This window comes from Lepus europaeus, chromosome 2 (assembly GCF_033115175.1).
Source record: "Lepus europaeus isolate LE1 chromosome 2, mLepTim1.pri, whole genome shotgun sequence".
Taxonomy (NCBI): Eukaryota; Metazoa; Chordata; class Mammalia; order Lagomorpha; family Leporidae; genus Lepus; species Lepus europaeus.
This window is the reverse complement of record NC_084828.1, coordinates 113,046,362-113,071,164: the sequence shown is the minus strand read 5'-3', so window position 1 is coordinate 113,071,164 and position 24,803 is coordinate 113,046,362. Positions and strand designations below refer to the sequence as shown.

General features: G+C 39.8%; 1 protein-coding gene across 1 annotated transcript in view; it reads right to left on the bottom strand.

The window, feature by feature from the left end:
- The window catches only part of WDR49 (WD repeat domain 49), a 153,062-nt gene that overhangs the window by 71,070 nt on the left and 57,189 nt on the right, over positions 1-24,803 (bottom strand). Inside the window, exons 7-8 of the mRNA XM_062181624.1 lie at positions 17,526-17,759; positions 3,641-3,805 (exon numbers count right to left, since the gene is read on the bottom strand). Coding sequence (XP_062037608.1) covers positions 3,641-3,805; positions 17,526-17,759 — 399 coding nt within the window. The remainder of the gene's footprint in view (positions 1-3,640; positions 3,806-17,525; positions 17,760-24,803) is intronic.

The following is a 24,803-nucleotide window of genomic DNA, read 5'->3' as shown; positions in this document are numbered from 1 at the left end:
TTATTTGTAGGTCTCTAGTCTGTTCCACTCATTTATGTACATGCTTTTATGCCAGTGCCATGCTATTTTGTAGTATGTTTCTGAAATTTGGTATTATGATGCTTTCTCCTTTGTTCTTTTTGTTAAGAATCACTTTGGCTAACTTGAGGTCATCTGTGGTTTCATACTCATTTAGGAGTTTTCTATTTCTATAAGCAATGCCATTGGTAATTTGATAGAAATCGTGTGAAATCCATGGATTGCTTTGGGTAGTATGGAAAAATGTGTGTTTATTAGAAGGAGACAATATAAGATCATGAAGAGCCGCATTTTGGAGTATGTGTGTCCCTTGATATTTCCGTTTCTTCATTTCTGATGTAGTCATGTTACTCGTAGAGAAACTTAAATGACTGAATGTCTCATAAAGCATCTGAAACATAGTTTTCATGAATTAGAGTTCCATATTATGCCAATAAAACCTCCTGTTGATAGTGGGTGCCAGACCCAGCTCTGCAGGGGATACAAGCAGTTCTACATTACCTCCTCAAGCTGTGGGATAAGTATGAGGATGCATAGGGTATACTTTAAGAGAACACATCATTAGATCACTAGCAGTTAATCCTAAGCCCTACTATGAACGTTGTTGCCACATTATGTGGAGAGGGCAAGTTGGCTCTACACCAAAAGTAAAATACACATACTTTCTACTGCAAAAAAATCAACATATAAAAAATCATCCTACAGATAACACTTTTATGTGTGAAATGCCATATGCATTGTTTACAAATGTTAAACATTTGTATAACCCTAATTCCTCATTAGTAAAAGACTGAACATAACAATATGGAATATCTATGAAGTAGCACACAATGTAGATATTAAGAAAAATGAATTATATCCATGTTTCTAGTCTATGCTAAAATTGAAACAGCTATGGACCCTTGAGCCAACTGCTTCACATCTTTAGGATTCAGTTTTCTCATATGCAATATCAAGATATTAAAAGTACCAACTTTGGGGCAGGCATCTGGCCTGTTTTTAAAGATGCATTTGCCCAGGGACATTGCAGTGGCATAGCAGGTCAAGCCACCACATACAATACCAACATCTCATATGGCAGCACAGGCTTCTGTCCCAACTGTTCCAGTTCTGATCCAGGCCCTGCTGATGGCTTGGAAAAAGCAGCAGAAGATGGAGCAAGTATCTGGGTCCCTGACACCCATGTGGGAGATCTGGATGACGCTCCTGGATCCTGGCTCCTGGCTCCTGGCTCCTGGCTCCTGGCTCCTGGCTGTAGTCTTCGGTCTGGCCCAGTCCTGGTTGTGGCAGCCATCTGGGGAGTGAATCAGTGATCTCGTTCTCTCTCTCTCTCTCTCTCTTTCTCTCTCTCTCTCTCTCTATTCTCCCCTCTTTCTATATAACTCTGACTTTCAAATAAATAAACAAATCTTTGAAAAAAACTGCCAGTTGCCATGTGTTCCATATCAGAATTCCTGAGTCCAAGCCCTGACTCTGTTTCCAATTCAAGTTTCCTGTTCCTGTGCACCCTGGAAGGCAGCAGATGATGATTCAAGTACTCGTGTCCCTGCCATCAGATGGGAGACCTGGATTAAAATCCAAATTCCTCATTCAGTCTAGCTTAACTCCAGCTGTTGCAGCCACTTGGGGAGTGAGCCCGCAGATAATGGAAGCTTCTCTATCTCTCTGTATCGCTCTCTTTCTCTGTCTCCATCTCTCTCTCTCTCTCTCTGCTTCTCAAGTAAATTAAATAAACATATTTTTATAGTCCCAACCTCATAATGGTAAATGTATGTGCGTGTGTGTGTGTACAAAGTGTCTAGCACAATGCTTGTATCATAGTGAGATGCAATAAAAATTTTGTAACATTATTCTTATTATTTTATTTCATACATTCATCAACAGCATATAGAGTGGATGATGAGTACAAAATAAACCATTCTTATATGCTAAAAGGATGCACAAGAAACCAGTAATGGTGATAGCCTTAGCTGAGAACAGGAGTGAGAGATTTTCTTTTTACTGCATATTTCTTTTTTATTTCACAATTTTTATGGTGTGTATATATTAATTATTTAAAACATTAATTTAAAAGCAGACTCCTCATATCCTTGATAAATAGGACAATAATTTTTAAGTCTTTAATTACACAGGTACTGATTTTGGATTCTTAATTATAAATGACATTGGAAAATGTCATTCATTCTTGCTTCTTCACGGAAATTCAGAGCAGCTCAACCCTGATTTATGTCTTATGCAGAGGCTGTCAGATTTCTGAATGCTGTTGTGCTATTGTGATATAGATAAATGCAGCTTCAAAAGTAGTGATTACACTACTAAATCCATATAACTTCTATGATACCAAGGCTTTAGTTGAGATTTGAGGGTGCATGTCTCCCCGTCACAGTTTTCCTCTAAACACACCACATAATAAGATCACTTAAGTCTCATGAAGACCTGACCGCACCCAGATCCTACTAACTCAGTTGGCTGGAAACATTTAAGCAACATCTACAAGTTTCGCCTTACTCTCAACTCTGTAGTTACTTATCAAGATAGAGCTAAATGGTATATTTTCTTACTAGTATACTTTCTTCAACTCCTTGCCAGTCCATATCTCATTCTGTTAACTTTCAGAGAGGCTAAGTTCTACTGATTCCAGAGATTCTAACTTCATCTCACCATGGCACCTGTCTCACACTTGAATCCCCCTACATCCTTGTGCTCAACTCCTATGGTGTTCAAACTACATATCCCTGGGAGTTTCCATTATGTCCTCCTGCAGCTTACCAGAATGCATCACACACCCCTTCATGGAAGTTAGTCTAATACGTTTCTGATCCCAGTGTACAGACTTGAAAATAACCCAAAGTTCATTCAAGAAACCACCTCTGTTGCCTCCTAGTGTCTCACACCATCTCAATGAGTGATGCTCATGACTCTCAGGGCCGGAGGGAGAGAAGACTCAATGGTGGGCCTGACTTCAGAGAGCAAGTTTCAGGCCGTGCATGAAAATTTGATCATTTTGCCAAGTAAAATACCATCCTCCACCCAGGAGAAATGAATGATCGTTCAAAATAAGAAAACTAGAAGCATGAAACAGTGTTAGTCTAGGATGAATAATAAATAAGATTATGATTGTTCCTTCTACCATTCCTCTTCCTTATCTCATATGCTTTCACCTAACAAAAATGTCAATTATCAACAAAGTTTGCTTTTAAGTACTCATTTTCTGAAAAAATTGCATCTATGCCATTTGTTAAGGTGTTCTGATTTCTCGTTTCACAAACGTAGAAAAAAGAAAACTAGAGAAATTAACTGAAACACATGAAAAAAATTCAGGCCTCTTATTCCCCAAAGTAGTCCCCTACTCAGTACATGGGAAAAGGCTTTCTGAAATAAGTAAGCCAAGTTGTGTTTTTATTCTAAATAATTTATTCAGAAAAATCATTTATTCATTTTCCATAGAGGTTTACTTTCCTACCAGCTTTGTTATTAGATGGTTATTTAGCCCTTATCTTGTCTCATCTGTCTTCTTGCAAGGCCAAAAAGGCAAAAAACATGTGTATCTATAGCTGTGTCTCCTCACACAGTATTTTAGCTTCCATATATCTGGGTAGAAAAAGCATCACTGTGTTCACACCTTTACAGTCCCATCTGTGCTGCCAGTCAAAAGCCGTGTCTCATTTGCATCAAGGGCCATAGAGCTGATTTCTGCATTGCCATGGCAACCAGTAAACTGTTTGATTTTCTGCCCAGTGTCTACCATCCAGAAGGAAACAGTGGACCCCATATCAGAGCTGATTACCTAAGAGAAAATAACATGGTAGAGAAATTAAATATGGTCCCAGGATCAACCATTTTTATTGCAATGAAAATATCTAACTTGTGCATTTCTACTACCAAGATTCCCCCAACAGTTAGAGATATTTTTATGATGTATTTTGTTTCCTTTGTTAAGTTGATAACATTTCAATTTCTAGGCCAGGGCTGAGATAATGAAGTCATGATCCTGTTTATCAGAAAAGATGGGAATTTGTTCACCTTCCCCACTGTTTGGTTTAGCATCTAGAGGCCATTTTGAAACCAAATCCTACTGCAAATAAACATACAAATCTTTTACATTTAGATAAGAAAGCTGATTTTTGTTATCATGCTGCATTGACACTCTTTGCTGTATGGAAAGAAACATTTACCAGCCATTATGAGAAAAAGTTAATTTCAACAAATTACTAGAGTCATTGCTTTTAATGCCATTAGTCCCTTGAGTTCCCTTTTCTCAAGGTACTCTGTATATTTTTATAGCTTAGCATAATTATTGGTGGGTCACTAAAAACAAATAACACAGGTTCAATATAAATCTGCATATCATTTCAAGAGGAAAGCAGCAAAACAAATGCCAGAAGGGGTAGTATTATATAACAGTTTGATAATGAGACATTCTATAGTGGCAAGTAGAATGCTGATTTCAGCTCTTGATATTTAAGAACTCTTTAAAGAATGTATAGGTCAAAAGCATCTGGCAATCATCATGTCAGAAATCAAAACAATGGAAGAAAAAATAATAGGCAAAAAGTGTGTAGACAGGAAGTATCTGAAGCATGATTCATATTTTAAGTAATCAAAAACATTTCTTTTTCTGCTTAAGAACTGATTTTCACTGTATAAATGTAAATTGTTGAATCTGAATTCAGTTCCATAATCAAATGGGTTGAAACTTATCAAATATATTCAGAAGAACTGAATAGCTGACCATTATGTATGCACACATTCGTTCATTCACTCATCCTATAGCCATTTATTGAGCTTTCACTCTGTGGCAGTCTCCAGAATGCCACACCAAAGAAATCTCTGCTCTCAAGGAGCCTATTATCTAAACCTATTCAATAAAACAACCTGAGGGGCCAGTGTTGTGGTGTGGTGGGTTAAGCCACTGCCTGCAACACTGGCATCCCATATGGCACGGGTTCAAGTCCCGGCTGCTCCACTTCCAATCCAGAATGTGCCTAGGAAAGCAGCAGAAAATGGTTTCTGTTGGTTGCTTTTTGAAGACACCTCTAGCACCAGTGTGAAGAACAAATTGAGGTTTCAGGAAGATCATTTGAAGGCTGTTATAATAATCCGGGTAACTGATTCTTATCTAACACAGCAGTTTCAGAGTCAAAAGGAGAAAAATTGAAAAACATTCGTTCTTTAGTAATATTTATGCCTCAGAAAGCAGTTCTCTTGTAGCTCTTTTTTACTCTAAAATTGCAACTCTGATGAGACAGTTTCTTAGATGACATAAAACTATATTTATGGTACACATTTTCTATAACTGAAATCAGAAGTATCTTAAATATTTAATTACCACGGTTAAGCTATGGTGCAATTTCTAAGACAAATGACCTGAACCTTTGAATTAATGTGATCCAAGACCTTAAATACCATTGCTTGTAGCTGACTGCTTCTATTTCATTTTGCTGGTGCAACACACATGATGGTTAAGAACATTGGGAACCTGGAACCAGGACATTGAAATCTGAATGTCAGTTGCCTTACAAACTATTTTCTCTGACTTTGGTCATTAAGGTCAAGTACAATGCTTACTTGCTCTAAGCATCAATTTCTTCACCTGTAACCCAGAGATAATCATAGTAACTGCCTTAAACCACTGTTAGGAAATTTAAATAAGCTGGTATTTGTAAAGCACTTACCACAGTGGGTGACAAAGCCATAAATAACCACAAGAGTTAGCTGGGGTTACTATTCTATCTAAGCTGTATTTGCCTGACTTCTTATTTAGATTATTATCACTTTGCATATTCAAGTCAATTTAAGAAAAATAATATCTTGCTTTCTTCCAACCATGACAGTGAATGTAAATAATTACAGCTCTAGGAGCCAAACTTCAGATATTATTTGAATTTTCAAATTATATGATACTTATGAATCCCTCACGTAGTTGTTTAGCAATTTGGATTATATTCATTAAAAGCAAAACCATGAAAACACATAATTTTCTAAGCATGTATGGAAATTTCGATAGTGGTCTTTAAAGAAAAAATTAAAAGTTATGAAAGATTTTATTTTTCTATTAAAAAAATTATTGTGCAGCAATAGGCATTTTAATACTAAAAGAAGGGTATTCCCTTATGGAAACCAAGAGGACAAAAATGAAATAAAGCCATGTTCAAAGAAAAGCCCTGCTTCCCTGTTCAAAGGCTGATGTCACCCACGTTACAAAGCACCCAATAATTTACCCGACTTGTATCTAACACAGACATTCAATAAGGAATCAGTAATGGTCACTACTTCCAGCTCTGCACACTCTTTCCCCTGTCCACCTGGCTGAGCCCCAACACACTATTCATCACTTTTCATCACCTTTCTCTGCTCATTGAACAATTTCTCATGAAATCTAAATCAACAGTGACAACAGCCTATAGCCCATCTGATTTCATTCAATGGCAATCTGCCTTCCACAGCAGTCTTTGGGGAAACAATGTGCAGACACTGTCACAAGCCTCCAGCCAATAGTCAACAATCAGAATCTGGTAATGTTGGAATACAAGAAAATGGTCCGACTACAGGACAGGGAAGACTCCATGTTTAGCAAGCTGGTCTTTTTAGCAGGAATAACTGACGGCCTCATATTTATATGCCGTGATTTGATGATACCATCCCTGCCTCTCTCTTTTCAGACCCTATCTTAGCCAGTGAAGATGAAGAAGAGGAGGCCCTGGCAGTCTATGGAGCAGAATTGCCACTGATCTAATGACGGCATTCCAGTGCCACTGGGTCTGGGGAACAGCTCCTTATTCTAGTGGGGACATACTCTTCCGTGTACTTGACTTAATAACTGTTTAGGAATGTGTGGGTCCTTTTTGTCTGTCTCATCTGAAGCTGTCACAGCTAATCAGACAATTGTAAGAGACGTGAGGCTGCATCTGTGTCACCTAATTGTCCTCTTGCTATTCCGACAGCAGTAGGCGTTAAGAGTCGACTTTTAATGCATCCTGAGTCCTTGGTCCAAACAAGAACAGAAATCAAAAAGTGTAATAGTGGATGGCACTGGCTACCATGGAATGAAGGTATTTGATTTAATTACTATTTATAGATTATTTTTCAAGTCAATGCTGTTTATGGTCCCATAAAATAAAATGGAGCCAGCATCATGGCATAGCGGGTAAAGCCAGTGCCTGCAATACCAATATCCCACATGGATACCGATTCAAATCTGGAATGCTCCACTTCCAAAGCAGCTCCCTGCTAATTGCCTGGGAAACCAGTGGGAAATTGCCCACGTCTCTGGGCCCCTGCATCCACATGGGAGACCCAGAAGAAGCTCCTGACTTCAGTTTGGCTCAGCCCTAGCCGGTGTGGCCATCTGGGGATGGAAGATCTCTCTCTCTCTCTCTCTCTCTCTCTCTCTCTCTCTCTCTCACACACACACACACACACACACACTCCCTTTCTCTTTCCGTGTGTGTGTGTACATGTATGTCTCCCCTGCCCCTTGTAACTCTGCCTTTCAAATAAATAAAATAAATCTTTTTTAAAAAGTTTACTTCTTTTATTTCCATTTGGTGTCAAAACACCAGAGGTTGCTACCCAGCTAGTGAGGCAGTGAGGAGGATGATAATATCTCACAGTGCTGGTGCAGATCCAGGATTCCAGTACTTTGAGGTAGTCATTCTCCATTCACAAGTCTTGTCCATCAGATCTCACTCCTTCTTAGATGAACTGGTAACTTGCATTTTCAAGTTTAGTCCTTGAATTTATTGACCATCACTAAAATGCAAAACCCTGGATCTAGGCCCTGGAATACAGCCATGAAAACTTCCTGCTCTTTTATTTTGTCAGAGGATAGATAGAACTGCATGAGGGAAAAAAAAAGAAAGAAAGAAAAGCAAGAGAAGTGGGGGGAGATAAATACATCTGGGAAGAAAGCAATGTTCAAGGCGAGTGCAAAACTGAAAATGAGGCCCTGGGAAGTGCTCCCTGAGGAATCATGTGGGGAAAACATGGCTGGGATACAGGAGTGAACCACTGCAGGACCTGCCAGCAAAGGGAATAGCAATGCAAAGGCCCTGAGGTAGAGTGTCCTAGGCCTCTTCAAGGAGTAGAAGGGAGGTCAGTGAGGTAATGGAGGGTGACACCCATTTGCTGTGAGTGCCTGTGGCCAGAGGACAGGAACCCAAACATTCCAGACACACTCAGCAACCACAGAACCAAAGAAAAATTTTTTTGAAAACTCACTTCCCTCTTTTTCGGCTAATATTTATTTAGCTTTTATCCTTGCTTTGGTCTATGTATCTTTTTATGCAATATCTTTTGCATTTAAGAGAAACTGTACAAGGGAGATCCTATAATTCCCATTTTATATACAGGAAAGTTGAAGCTTAGGGAAATAAACTGGCCAGCAACTTATAAAAGATTGGAATTGCTACCTGACTATAAGATTTCACTAACTCCCTCATTCTCAAAAGTGGCTGGGATGGGGCCCATGCTGTGGAGCAGTGGGTTAAAGCCCCAATCTGACATCCCACATGGCCTCTGGTTTGAGTCTCGGCAGTTCCACTTCCGATCCAGCTCTCTGGTGTGGCCTGGGAAAGCAATAGAAGATGGCCCAAGTCTTTGGGCCCCTGAAACCCTCATGGAAGACCCAGAAGAAGCTCCTGGCTTCAGATCGGTGCAGCTCCAGCCACTGCAGCCATCTGGGGAGTGAACCAGCAGATAGAAGACCTTTGCTCTCTCCCTCTCTCTCTCTCTCTCTCTCTCTCTCTGCCTCTGCTTTTCTTTAATTCTGCCTTTCAAATAAATAAATAAAAATAAATATTTTAAAAACAAAACAAAAAGCAGTGGCTGGGATGGGCATTTGGCAGAGCAGTTAAAACATACATATTCAGGGATTGGTGTTGCGGCACAGCTGGTAAAGCTGCCCCTGGCGACACTGGCATCCCATATCAGTGCCAGTTTGAGTGCTGAATCCTCCACTTCCTATCCAGTCCCCTGCTATTGGCCTGGGAAAACAGCAGAAGATGGCCCAAGCATTTGGGCCCCTGCCACCCACATGGTAAACCTGAAAGAAGCTCCTGGCTCCTGGTTTTGGCCTAGTCCAGCCATCTGGGGAGTGAACCAGTGGATAGATCTCTCTCTATCTTTTCCTCCCTCTCTGCAACTCTGACTTTAAAATAAATAAATAATTCTTAAAAGAAAAGACAGACACATGCCAAAACACTGTGCCTGGTTCGAGTCCTGCCTCAACTTCTAATCCAGCTTCCTGGAGCTGTGCTCCCTTAAGAGGTATCAGCTGACGGCTCAAGTACTTGAGTCTGTGTCACCCACATGGGACACCCAGATGAGTCCTGGGCTCCTGGCTTTGGCTTGACCTAGCCCTGGCTGTTGTGGGTATTTGGGGAGTGAACCAGCAGATCTCTTTATGTTTCTCTGCCTTTTAAATACAATAAAAATTAATTTAAAAAAAGTTTAATTTTAATGTATGAGAAAATTACTTCTGAAAGCAATGAAGACCACTGTGATAAAAGGGGTTGAAGAAACATCCTTTCCTCCTCTGCTGATGGATTTAGTGAGCTTCCACGGAGAGCAGCTGGCAATGTGTATCAAGGTTACAGACATAAATCATCTCTGTCTTGATCATTTTAGCTCTAGGAATTCATCCCACGGATACTGTCTCATGAGTTCTAAAAGTCATGTGTGCAAGGTTAAACTACTATATTATTATAACAGAAAATACTGCAATCAAACTAAATGCCAATAAAAACTGGTTAAACTAAATTTGGAGCACCCATGCAAAGGAATATTGCTTAGCTGTCAAAAGGAACAAGGATACTCTACTAAATGAGATAAAATGAATTATAAGATTTATTGTTAATTATAAAAAGGATATAAAGAGCAAAGTGTGCATCTAATATACTACTTGTGCAAAAACATTTCAAAGGATATATTATTAAATATTAAGAATTATTAAATAGTATTTATCTACTTAAAAGAATATCTATTAAGCAATGCATATGTGTGTGCTCACTTATTTATTAATAGAATAACTCTTAAAGGGTGCTCATAGAACCTACAAAACCGCTTGCCTCTGGGGAAGGAAACTGTGTAGGTAGACACAAAGGAATACGTAAACATTTTCACCAAATACTCTTTTGATCTTTTAGATTTTGCCATATGCAAATCTGATATTCCTGCCAACTGAATAACAAAAAAGTGGGTGTATCTATATGTATGTACATGTGTGCACTTATGTATGTATGTTTTGGTGTTACCTCTAAGACTATGATGACACTTTCCATGTTTCTATCAAGTGACCGGAGCAAACAATCTCGGGATTAATGCCTAACCAATCACCAGTTTAACCTGCTCAATGACAATAAAGAATTTTAAAAGCAGAGACGGTGCTTGCAGGCCAGCAATAAGGCAGAAATGGAGAGCGTTTTCACTGGTGTTAATCCAGTTCTGTTTGAAAGAGAAACTCATTGATTTTACCCTATATACAAGCACTGTAAAGGTGTATATCTTATAAGGTGCAGATAAATTTTTCTCAACCCTTCCTTCTTCTCTTCCACCAAATTTTACAATTACCAAGTGAGCTAGCAACTGAATTTTTATTTTGGATTAACAAATACTTTAACTCCCCAAAAATATTGTACCGAAAATAGGTCAAGAGAATCAGCTCCAGGTTTAATAAATGATTTCATATTAGGTTTCCTGTGGCAGTGTGAAAATCGATCCCAAGAAACACTCTGAATCAAGTGAAGATGGTCCAGTTTTCAAACCTGCAAAGCCAACATCCCATGCTGGATGTGGGGGCCTCACTGGGAAGCTTGAAAGTCCTGCTGAAGGAATCCATATGGACAGTGGCACGGCACTCCCCATCTGATGTGTCTTTTTGTTTGTTTGTTTGTTGACAAGCAGAGTTAGACAGTGAGAGAGAGAGACAGAGAGAAAGGTCTTCTTTTTTCCATTGGTTCACCCCCAAATGGCTGCTGCAGCCAGTGCGCTGCGCCAATCCGAAGCCAGGAGCCAGGTGCTTCCTCCTGGTCTCCCATACATGTGCAGGGCCCAAGCACTTGGGCCATCCTCCACTGCCTTCCCGGGCCACAGCAGAGAGCTGGACTGGAAGAGGAGCAACCAGGACAGAATCGGCACCCCAACCGGGACTAGAACCAGGGTGCCGGTGCCACAGGCGAAGGATTAGCCTATTGAGCCGCGGTGCCGGCCTGATATGTCTTTTTGTGACTAACGTTAATTTTTCTTAGAGGTTGGATAAAACAGTAAAGTTCTGGGAGGCAATCTTTGTATCAAAATATCTAATATGCATATTTTTCAGGCTAGAAACTCATTCTTAAGAATTTAAAGAAATAAAGTCATGAGTGTAAATATGTTTATGTGTGTAAAACATTGATAAAATTCTCCATTAAGGGAAATGGATCAGTAAATTATGATACAATAGAATATTGTACTGCCTTTTTTTTTTTTTTTTTTTTTTTTTTTACAGGCAGAGTGGATAGTGAGAGAGAGAGAGACAGAGAGAAAGGTCTTCCTATGCCGTTGGTTCACCCTCCAATGGCCACCGCAGCCAGCGCGCTGCGGCCGGCACACCGCGCTGATCCGAAGCCAGGAGCCAGGTGCTTCTCCTGGTCTCCCATGGGGTGCAGGGCCCAAGCACTTGAGCCATCCTCCTCTGCACTCCCTGGCCACAGCAGAGAGCTGGCCTGGAAGAGGGGCAACCGGGACAGAATTCGGCGCCCCGACCGGGACTAGAACCCGGTGTGCCGGTGCCGCAAGGCAGAGGATTAGCCTAGTGAGCCGCGGCGCTGGCCTTGTACTGCCTTTTAAAAATGAAAAAGTAGATCTATATTTAGGTGTAAGGAAATATAGTCTAATATATTATTAAATAAAAATCAGATACACACCATACTTATGGAAAATATGCATAGAGAAATGTTTAGAACTTATCAATAATATTTCAGTATATTTACTTCCTTTTTTGAGCTTTACTGCATTGCTCTAACTTCTTAAAATATGTAATACTTTTTAAAAAATAATTAATAAGATAACAAAAATAGTAAATATCATTTTTGTCAAAATTTGATGACACCTAAATGTCTAGCTTGGTTGTAAATGTATCAAAGAGGCAAAACAAACTGTTTTACAAAAGTACATAAACTTCCATCATTAGGATTATGGCCACAGTGATAACACAGAAATCTTATCTATTATACTTTATTTAATATATAGAAATTTTTTAAAGATTTATTTATTTATTTTGAAAGTCAGAGTTACAGAGAAAGAGGGACAGATGAGAGAGACAGAGGTCTTCCAAGTGCTGGTTCACTCTGTGGATGGCAGTAATAACCAGCACTGGGCCAGGAGCTTCATCCGGGTCACCCATGTGCATGACAAGGGCCCAAATATTTGGGATATCTTCTGCTACTTTTCCCAGATTAGCAGGGAGATGCATAGCAAGTAAAGCAGCTAGAATTCAAACTGGAGCCCATATGCCAGAGTCTTGGATGGTGACTATGCTTGTTATACCACAACACAAGCCCCGGAAGATATTTTTCAAAAGATTTATTTATTTATTTATTTATTTGAAAATTAAAGTTACACAGAGAGAGAAGGAGAGGCAGAGAGAGAAAGGGGGGGGGGGGGTGTCTTCCATCAGCTGGTTCACTCCCCAGGTGGCTGAAACAGCCAGAGCTATGCCTATCAGAAGCCAGGAGCCACGAGGTTCTTCCAAGTCTCCCACTAGGGCACAGGGGCCCAAGGACTTGGACCATCTTCTACTGCTTTCCCAGGCCATAGCAGAGACCTGGATAGGAAGTGGAGCAGCCGGGACTGGAATCGGCACCCATAAGGGATGCCAGTACTGCAGGCACTATGCCACAGGGCTGACCCTCCAGGAGATATTTTTAAAGTTTCCTCACATTCGTGAACTTTTAATAAAAGTTTGATTTAAGAAAGTGCAAAGACAGTTTCCAAGAACTGCCTCCAGGATATTGAGCGACTTTAATTCTTTCGAAATTGTGCATTCTGTAGACTCCTTCATCCAGTCCCAACTCCTTCAGCTACTAGCTGTGAGGGCATGCGTTCCAGGTGAAATAAAACAAGCACTTCCTCTAAAAAGGATTTGAGTGACTTAGCACCAGTTTTTTATATTAGGATGTGAGGATACTGAAAGGAAAGACAACAAAAATTTACACAGATGTTCCAAGCTACTTTCATGTAGGGATTATGTTAGGGCCCCATTGAAGTCCAAATACGAGGAACCGGCAATGAAGAGAAGACAATCTGTTGAAAGGACAGCAGAAGGGAAGATTTTCATTAAATGCTGACAAAGGGAAAGTCTTCCAGAAAGATAACAAAGCAGATAGTGAAAGTACAAGCACCCAGAGCGTGAGCTCCTATTGAACCTGGAATGAGAAATGGCAATACTTGATCAAATCTAGCAGTTGAGGCCAGCGCCTTGGCTCAACAGGCTAATCCTCCACCTTGCGGCGCCGGCACACCGGGTTCTAGTCCCGGTCGGGGCGCCGGATTCTGTCCCGGTTGCCCCTCTTCCAGGCCAGCTCTCTGCTGTGGCCCGGGAGTGCAGTGGAGGATGGCCCAAGTGCTTGGGCCCTGCACCCCATGGGAGACCAGGATAAACACCTGGCTCCTGTCATCGGATCAGCGCAGTGTGCCGGCTGCAGAGCGCTGGCCGCGGCGGCCATTGGAGGGTGAACCAACGGCAAAGGGAAACCTTTCTCTCTGTCTCTCTCTCTCACTGTCCACTCTGCCTGTCAAAAAAAAAAAAAAAATCTAGCAGTTGAGCATCCAATTTGTGCTCATAACAGTGATAGAAAAAAAAAAAAGAAAAGAAAGAAAGGCAGGACTCTTTTCCGGACAGCAAACTCATAGGAAAGAGAAATACAAGTTTAGTTAAATGTTTAACTGGGGCGGGGGGGGGGGGGGGGGACTAGAAATGTGAGCAGTGCTCAGAAAGGTGAGAGGTTAAGTGTAGCTGGAGATATCCCTGGACACTATGGGGAGCTGAGCTTTGCAAAGCTGGGCGAAAGAGATAAAGTCGTCCTCATTGTGAACATTTGGGGACTGAACAAGTACATGGGACATCAGTGTCTTTCTGCGTGTGTGTGTGTTTATGTCTCTTCAACCCAGCTGTTTCCATGACTAAGAAGAGAAGGAGAGGAATAAGCAATCTTCTCACCTAAAGTGACATTCCTGAGAGGAGCAACGTGAGAGAAAAACCACAATTCAGGGTACTCCCCTTTCTAAGTCTTTCTAAGATTTGCTATCACATGGCATATGGTTAAAGCCAAATTTAAGGAATCCTAAAAAGTCAATTAAAAAAAAAAAAAACAGGTGTTGGGGTGGGTATCCGGCCTTGTGGTTAAGATGCTGGTTAGGATGCCTCCATCCCATAGCGGACTGCGAATTGTCTGAGTTCAAGTCCTGGCTCTGGTTCCTAACTCCAGTTCCTGCTAATGTATAACTTGAAAGGTAGCAGGTGACAGCTCAAGTAATTGGGTTCCTGGCATCCATTTAGGAGATCTGGACTGAATTCCCAGCTCCCAGCTTGAGCCTGGCCCTGTCCCAGTCATTGTGAACATTTGAGGAAAACAAGTGGAATAATGGATGAGAAATTTCTCTCTCCCTCTTCCTCTCCCTCTCCCTCTCCCACTCTAGCACTCTCTCTCTCTCTCTCTCACTCTCTCTCTCTCTCTCTGCCTCCACCAACTGTCTCTCTACCTCTCAAATCAATCAATCAATATATACAGACATACATAGTGTATACAACAGCAACATTAAGAGAAGCAGGAAAGTAAGAGGAGCATCCAGAGCTGTCACATGCACGACAAGAGGATGGCCTCCAGGAGGCAGCCCTTGCAAAGCAACACAGGATAGGCACGTGCTGTTCCCATTATTATCACTATACCCCACAGGTGCACATGTTTTTAGAACCCAGTTCTCAAAACCTTTGGATTTTGGACCTCTTCACAGTCTTAAAAATTATTGAAGAATCCAAATAGTTTCATCTATGTGGAATATAAACATGGAGAGAATCATACACAAAAGTTTATATGTATACATCTGTTTACCATATCAGAAATACAAACTGAGAAATTGTTAGAAGATACAAATATAAGAACACACGTCCCTTAGTGGTGAGAGGAATGAAGTCATCAACACACATCATGTAACCTCTAGGAAACTCCACAAACACTCATGAGGGAACAAGAGTTTAAAAAGCAAACAATAAATTGATACCATGATGAGAAGTGGTCTTGACTTGATTCCCTGAGAGGATCTGGGTCCTCTAGGGTCCAAAATCATTGTGTGAAAACTGTAGCTTTAACTGCACATCTATGCTGTGTTTTTCCAAGAACAGACCATAGTACATTCAGTGATGACCTTCACAAACTGCATTTCTGGCCTTAACTCTCATAGTGCTTGCTAAGGACTAACCACACCAAAATCAACCCTCTCCCTGTGAATACACTCAGATCTGTTGGCATATGCTGTGTTGCACCTTCTGCCTGGAATGCTTCCTTCTCCTTGTAAAGATTCCCACGATGGCATTCCAGTTTCTGCAGAATGAAAGTCACCCAGCCCCAGGTGAAATTGGTGACTTTTCATAGAGAGCCCTTTGCTTTGGCTTCTACTTCAGTTTACCACATCCCATTGTTTCCTTGTGAAACAGAAATGGGTCTGCCTCCCTTTCTTTTGTTCCACAATCTAGTCATGAGCACTTGGCCAGTAAAGATCCATGGAGGTAGGCCTGGACCTACCTGTGCAAAGCTGAACCTCCTTGAGCTGCTGGGGGGTGGGAGGAAATAATAGTTTCTTAATCTTTTATTCTTCATTCTCAGCATCTGATATTTGTTCAAAACTGTGCCATTTGCTTCATCTAATTACTCTAAAATAGTAAGTTATCATTGGTTGATGGGACTATAGGGAATACTACTTTCTTTGTACTTTTCTGTAATACATTCTCATTAGAATTGTGAACATAGCATAATGTTAAAAACTATTGCTTCATAGCTACCAGGAAACATTGAAGTGTGTGATACAAGCTCTATGTGCTTCACATGCACATTGAGGCTTTGATTATTTATTCTACTAACAGCAAGAAGTAAGGCTGTGACTCCCAAACTCAATTGTTCAGGGCTTTTTTCTACATCATACACCATGAGTACATATTCTATTGTTGCTCAGGACTTGCATATATTTGTGTTACCTTGCCTTTATCTTCATGTCCCAAATGGAAGATTCCAGATCTTTGCATCCCATTTCCTGAACTCCTCCTGGAATATTGTTCATTTTATGGTCAGGCAACAGAGACTCTTAACATCCACACACAAACCTGGTGCTTTAGCTTTGCAGATCTCAATTAGCAGAATGTTCTCTTAGAAACAAATACATTTCTCCCTGGCCACTAGGGAGCCGAATTAACTGGTTGCCTTCATAAAGTTCAGCAAAACATTTGCGGAGGAATGTTTCTCCGCAGATGGAATTCAAAAACGGATTGCTTTGTAAAGGATTTTATCTCCGAGAATAACCAGAAAGCAGAGTGTTTGAAGTGGTGACATGACACACTGCTCATTATCAACAAAGGGCGTTCCACCCCTTGCACAAAATCTGAACCACTCATTTCTGCACGAATGCAAGCGCTTCTGCACAAGGGAAGAGAAAGAATGGGCTCGAGTGATTGTTTAATTGGCCGCCAGCTGAAGACTTGCTTTCTGTTCAGCTCCTACTGTGCGGTTCCCATCAGGCTGGAGGTGATCATCACGAGGGGGCCAACCTCCAATGGGGTCCGCTCCCTCCACGAGAGCCCCAAGCTGCCCCGGCCGGACCTCCCTGCCCTCCACGACGAGCTGTTGTTCATGTGGCCCCTCTGCACCAGGGAGCCGCACTTCTTTCATTGAGATGCAGGTAGTGCTCCCCTAAGCAAAGGCTGCAGAGCGTCATTAAAGTGGTGGGGAGACAAACACCACTCACGCTGCATACCAAGTGGCATCCCATTTAACTGAATCATTTTATTATGAATACATTCCAGGCTGCCACTGTGAACCACTGGTGTAAAATATGCTGGCAAAATGGATCTCTGCTAATTACGTTTCATGCATATTTCAGAACTTTCCACAGGGATACGGGAGGAGGGCGTTCATAAAGGGAATTTTACAACTAGCTTCACCTGCGTTTGGCTCAGGATCCAAACTAGCAGGTAACAAAGATAATAAGTTCAATTACATTACATGTTGTGTTTGTTTTAGCTGCAAGGTTGTCATTCCTTATAACTCTATCAGTGCTGCTGTGACCACTGGTTGCAAATGAAATCATCCTCAAATCTACCGGAACACACATTACTGCAGAAAAGCACATGATTATTAAATCACTTCTTCCCATATTTGTTTTTTGACAGATTTGTCTTCAGTGTTACCTTAGACTGAATTAAGGAAATGAGCCTCCGGACTCACGGGTGTGTTAGGCGAGAGGAAAGAAAGCATCATTACCTGTCTCAGGAGGGAATTGTAAAGAACACAAGTGACTGCTTTCTCATGGCTTTTCACCCTCTTGCTGGCCTCACTCTTCATTGCCAACAATGCTAGCTGGTTATTAAATGAGATGAAAAGTCGTCCACGGGCTTCATCAAAGTGAAAGAGGCATCTGAAGTCCTGACTTTTGGGGAATGAACAGGCTATTCTCTGGATGGACAGCTGAAGTTGAATATCCCAGAGTCTCAAAACCTGGATGAAAAGTGATAAAATCATATAAATGTGTCAAAGATAATTCTGATTTCTTTTTTTGCCAATTGTTTCTACTTCATCCTCAACCGTAGGTAGACAATTGTTTCCTTCACAGTACTATAATTGGTTGCATTGCTGTCACAGCACACATTATTTTGTATTCAGTTACCTGTTTAAACTCCTTCTAAATTGTAAGTTTCTCTAAAGGGAGGGATTGTGGTTTATCTCAGCCCTTGGAAAAGGGCCTGGCTATTAGAATGTGCTTTTAGTGGATAGAATAATGGTCTCCCAAACATTCCCATGTCCAAACCCCCAGAATTTATGAATATGTCATCTTATAGGGCAACAAAGAGTTTGCAAATGGGGTAAAATTAATAACTTTAAGATGCAGAATTATCTTTGATTATTTGTTTGAGTTCATTGCAATCACAAGGGTCTCTAAATATAGAAGAAAGAAGTCAAAAGCAAAATCAGATTTAGAGTGATGCAATGTGAAGATTCTTCCTGGTGTTACTGGCATGGAAGATGGAGAAAGGGGGCCTGATCGCAGGAGGCTGGCGAGGGCAAGGACATGGACTTTCCTCCAGAGCCTCCTGAAACAAACACAGCCGTGCCAGCACCTTGACCTGACCAAATGAAAATCATGCCGGAATTTTGATGTACAGAACACAAATCACTGCAAATTAGTGCTGCTTCAAATCTCTAAGTTTGTGGTGATTTGTGACACTGTCAATAGAAAACTAACACAATTCTCTCTCTTTTTAACTCTCTTTGTACACATATACTCACACAAACCTACACACACACACACACACAGAGGCTTCAAAAAGTTCATAGAAAGGGCAGGAGTTTGCTGCGATGGTTAAGATGGCTCTTGGGATGCCCACATTGCACATCAGAGAGCATATCAGAGTGCCTGGGTTCAAATCCCCATCTCTGCTTCCAATTTCCACATCCTGCTAATGTGCACTCCGGGAGGTGAGAGGTGAGGGTTCAAATACTTGGGTCTCTCCTACCCACATAGGAAGTCTGGAGATTTGTCTTGGCCTAGCCTGGGTTGTTGATGGAAATTAGGAAGTAAATCAACAGAGAAGAGTTTCTCTCTCTCTCTCTCTCTCTCTTTCTCTCTTTCTCTTTGTGGCCATATTTCAAATAAACAAAAATATAAAATTTTTCAGAACTGCTTATGGAAAATGGAATTGAAACATAGGTGTGTTTTTCATGAACTTTTTGATGAACCCTTGGATATGTGCGTGTGTGTGTGTGTGTGTGCGCTTTTGGTGAAATAGAAGTGGCATTAAACAAACGCAAATCATGTTCAAACACACAAGTGTTAGATTCTTGCTCAAACAAAATCAAGGCACATAAATGATATGCATTTATCAATGGGTAGTGGAGGGCAAACACTGAATCCTTGCTCAAGAGAAATGCTGCTCTATATTCAACAGACATTAAATAATCTTTTCCTATTCCATTTCCTCAGAGCTTCCTTCATTCCAGTGTGGGTGAGTAACACTTAATGACCTGGGAAGAAAACAGAAAAAGTAGCTTTTCAGGTGAAAGTATCAGTATATTGCACTGCTGTATCACTCTCAGTAGTGGTCCAGAATTAACACAGGCTGGTAAGGGAAAGTCAAAACGAAGGCAGTGAATGAAGCCTCCAAGAGGACTTAGCAGAAAAGCTCTAGGATCAAATGTCTGGTTTCTAATCTCATCTTTGTGCTTCCCTCGTCAGATGACTTCTCTTCTTCAGTTTTAATGCAGTGCCTCTTTGAACCAATGCTTTGAGCATCAAATGAGAGCCCACACCAAGCATGTAGCATGATGACTGGTGTATTGTAAGTGTTCATTGAATTCTCTTTCTTATAAAATTTACTTTACTGTATTTTTCATCATATAAGTATTAAAAAGTTTCTTTCAACAAAGTAGTCTATATTATCCAATATGAGAATTATTTCTTACTTATCCATAAAAATGGTTAATGAATGCTTATCACAACACAAGGCAGGCAACTTCATAATGCCTGATCTATTTTAAGCCACTTACTCTTTTAGGAGAAAGATATAGAAGAGATCTCCAAAAAACTCATAGAAAATTGGGATGGAAAGATAAACTTATTTTGGTGCCCAAATATTCTAAAGTTCATTCATAGTTATTTTATAACTTTTTTAGGACCCTCTCATATATATCTACACAATATTACATATAACTTATTTGCTATGTATGTGTGTATATGTATGTGTATACATATGAATTATCTTTCTTATGAAATTTATTTTACTGTATTTTTCATCATGTAAGTATTAAAAAGTTATACCCATACATATACACACATACATATATACACACATCCTTCACTTACATATCAAAATGGCCTGGGAAAACAGAATAGCAATTCCTACATAATTACTAAATATGTTCAGTCGAAGACACCCCCTTCTAGCTTTTGAGTCTATGCTTCCCTGTTTTCTATGTTTACAAGCCTCCTCTTATGCCTCCTTTCCAGCTTGGTGATCCCAGTTCTTTCACTTTCGAATCAGTTTCAGATTCCATTCCAACCACCATGGCAGCCTCTCAATTCTCTCACTCAAACTATTTCCATTTCCTCTCCAGGGATTGATAGCCATCCAGAACTTGCTAGCTTTTGAAAACCACAGTAGAGTAAGCCCACTGCATAATATCAAATAGCACAAAAAGGCTTTTATCCCAACCCATATAATTCTGCCTTAAGCCACACTCCTTGGATACAGCCTTTCTTAAGTCTTCAACTTGTCACAGAATCTGCTTCTCTACATTACAATATCATTGTGTGTGCACTGCATATATTAATTATCTATACATAAAATGAGTCTCCTCTGAAAAAAGAGGAATTTCTTATTTTCCTTTTCTACCTTTTTTTTCCATTCTTCCAACCTAAACAAATAATATAATTACAAATAATTTTTACTAGTAACTTAAAACACTACCTCTGAGCACCCTAGGGCCCTCCAAAGATTTGTCTTAAGCAAGGCACCAAACTGAGTCAATATTTCATCTGGGTTCTAACCATTGCAAGTGCTCAGACTTCTTTAAAGCAGCCTATTCTTGCATTAGCTGACTAAGCCATTCCATCCTACTTTTTGTTTACCTTTAGGTCCTGACTGAGCGAAACTCTAGCTATTATTTTCACAATCAAGTCAAACCTATCATCTTGCCTTCAAACAATTGATTCCTCAAGTTAAAATTAGAAGTGTTTCTGGCTGTCATCTGTGGTTTCAATGTGACAATACCAGCTTTAATCCTAGTTCCATTATATTAGCAATTCCTCCCTATTTTGCCCATGAATACCATAGGTTATAGTGTACGTTCAATAAATATTTTTTTGAATTTATTAAAGATTGTGACTCATTTAAGAATGGTGTCTTATCCAGTTCATTGATTAAAAAGTTAGATAGGATAGGTGCAAGAATATAACACCACCAAAAAAATCTGCTTCTTTCCTACGTGGTTACTCATCCAATCTACAATGAGATTTTTTTGTAGGACTTTTTCAAACATTTTGTGGGAATAATTATGCTTGATCTATAGGTGACTTCCTCATCTACCAACCCTTGCAACAAACGTGAATGGACCTGCCAGTCTCTACCAGATAAACAGCATCACCAGTGCTCTAACCTCAAAAACATGTATTTGTAAGGAAAATTTGGCTTTGTTGGCAAGAAATATTAGAGAACTCATTCTGGTTCTTAATCATTAATCATTAATCATTTCAATGTGTTCTAAATATAAATAGAATGGATAAGCTATTATTATGGAATGTTACAGCCATAAGATTAACTTTATCCAGATCCTTCTCATACATTCATATGACACTCATTGTCATGTCTTCATTGAGATAAAGAACAATAACTCATAGTATTCATGGACTATAATTTCCCCCAAATAATTTTCTATTGTCTTCAACTAATTTATAATGGCTTGAATATTCCATTGACATTTAGTCACATAAATTGAATGAAAAATTAAAAATAGATGAGCTATAATCTCTTTAGTCCACAACAGGTTAATTCTTGATATTAGCAACTAAATCTAGACATATTTTTATTAGATTATGTGTATTCATTAAATTTTCTTAAATTAATTTTTATTGTTTTACTTCCTTAGGGGACCCTAAACTCTCTCAGATAATAACCCAACTAAGTCTACCTTCTATCTTTAATTCTTTAATTTTTCTCTGCTGAAAATCAAGCAACATCATCAATATACTGCCGTTAAGGCATAAAGCAGTTTTCCAAGATGCTCCAAGAAAATTTGTGGTAGAATGTGATCTCCCATTGATTTTTCAATCTTCCCTACACTACATATTATATCCCAGTGGTTCTTAAACTCAACATTAGAAGCACTTATGGTGCTTTAGAAATCACCAGTCCTTTTCCCAAGCCAATTAAATCAGAATTTCTAAGGATGAGACCCAGACACTAGTATTTTAAAAAAATATTCCCAGGAATTTCCTTTGTATTAAATCTTAACTGCTCTATTTAGTTTTAAGGTCAATGCTAATCTTCCTGAATAAGAAATCTTTTTCGCAGCTTACTTAATAATATCATATGGCCTGGCTTTAAACCAGATAACCTTATTTCTCATCTTTCCTAATAAGTCTACTTCCTTTAAATCATAAAAAGATTTTACATTGCTTCATTAAACAAGTTCTTTGAAAAAATGTCACTTAATTATCAAGTTATTAAGTGAAAATTGTGGGTTCTCCCCTTCTTTTATAATCTAGTTCATTTCTGGAATAGAATTAGGCCACAGTTCGTGAAGGAATATATTTAGTATCAATTTTCATTCCACACATCTTGGAAGTATTTCCATTATTCTTACTAGAAAAACTGGAGGGACAAACTCTCACGTTTTAAAGTTACAATTGAACACTCAGATTTTTTTTTACTTTTATGCGGGTACTTCAAAAAGTTCATGTAAAATAGTATTAAAAGATAAGTTTATTTTGGTGTGAAATAATTTTGAAACTCTTCCATATATTTTCCACAAAATTTCATCTACACTGTGCTGTATCTATTTACATCATGGTGGCTGAGAATTCATGATCTCTAACCAAAGTCAGATTTACTAAGCCTTTAAAAGCATAGATTTGAGGGCTCTATTTCATCTTCTTTTTTTTATTAGTGCCGAAGTTTTTTATTTTTAAGGTGAAACTTGGCTTTTTATCTAATAGTGATGACATTTTTCTGTACAATCATCTTTTTTTCAATAGCTAACCTTTTCATAATGCAGCATGATAAGCAAATACTTATCATGCCTATGTACTGGAGCCAGAGACAAGTGGACTGACCCTCCAAATACCCATCTCCCAGTTTCAGCACCACTCAGGTTTGTCGGCTTAGGTATGCAATTTTTCATCTCTATTTATTTACTCTGGCTGAAGCAGCCATGCCAGCTCTGAAATTCTGTCAATTCTATCTAAATGCAGGGAAATTGCTCAATCTCCATTATCTAAATATTCCATAATAACAACAATTCAAACAAATTTTAAAAGGTGTATTGTGAGAATTGAGTTAAAGAAATGTAGACCATCATGTTTTTGTCTAGCTTTGTTGAAGATTCCTCCAAGATTGACAATATCACTACCATGCACAAATAAATTAAATAATAAAAAAATAAAATAAATAATAATAATAATAAATAAAAATAATAAAATTGCAACAAGTAAATGAATATTCCCTTTCATACTACATATCTTATATCTATAAATGGGTAACTTCATGGCTAGGCAGGTACATCCATACCTGTTTGAATGGATAGAGTGTCTGTTGTCGTACACTTTTTTTTTTTATTTGACGGGTAGAGTTATAGACAGTGAGAGAGAGACAGAGAGAAAGGTCTTCCTTCCATTGGTTCACTCCCCTAATGGCCGCTACGACCCGCGCTGCGCCAACCCAAAGCCAGGAGCTGGGTGCTTCCTCCCAGTCTCCCATGCGGGTGCAGGGACCCAAGCACCTGGGCCATCCTCCACTGCCTTCCCAGGCCACGGAGGAGAGCTGGTCTGGAAGAGGAGCAACCGGGACAGAATCTGGCACCCCAACCGGGACTAGAACCCGGGGTGCCGGCACCACAGGCAGAGGATTAGCCAAGGGAGCCATGGCACTGGCCTGTTGTCAGTACACTTTTAAAAGCCAAGTCAGCATAATGGCAACACGTAAAGATTAATTTAAAGTAGTTAGGAAACAAAAAGATTCATAATTCCCTAATAATGACGTAAAGGTGAGGGAGAACAGAAAAGATTCCAGTGACCCTATTGAAAGATTTGTTTGATTTCCTCAAGCATTTAATAACTCCTGAAATTCTGTAGAAGTAGATATAAAATCACAATAAAAGAAAAAAGAGAAAGAGTGACACTCTGTGTGTGTGTGTGTGTGTTGCTAGGGGATTTTTGAGGACAGCAGTGCAACAATCCAGCCCTCCGGGAGTAATTCATAAACACTGCAGAGCTTACCTGCAAATAACAGAATAACAGGAACTGAGGGCACTGGCTCTCCTGAACATACCTTTATGTATTAAGAAGTCTATTTACTTAGAATTTAAGCCTTTCAATAATGCACAAAAGCATCATCAGTAAATGTTTAAAGATAATTTTATTTGACATGATATATTAGCTAAAGTATACTTTGGAATATCTCAGTTAATATTTTTGCTTAAAGTTGTGTAATAGTGCTTCCTCTAAGATGGATTTTCAGGCCAGCGCCGTGGCTTAACAGGCTAATCCTCTGCCTTGCGGCGCCGGTACTCCGGGTTCTAGTCCCAGTTGGGGCGCATGATCTGTCCTGGTTGCTCCTCTTCCAGTCCAGCTCTCTGCTGTAGCCCGGGAGGGCAGTGGAGGATGGCCCAAGTGCTTGGGCCCTGCACCTGCTTGGGAGACCAGGAGGAAGCACCTGGCTCCTAGCTTCAGATCAGTGTGGTGCGCCGGCCGTGGCGGCCACTTTAGGGGTGAACCAACAGAAAAAGGAAGACCTGTCTGTCTCTCTCTCTCACTAACTCTGTCAAAAAAAA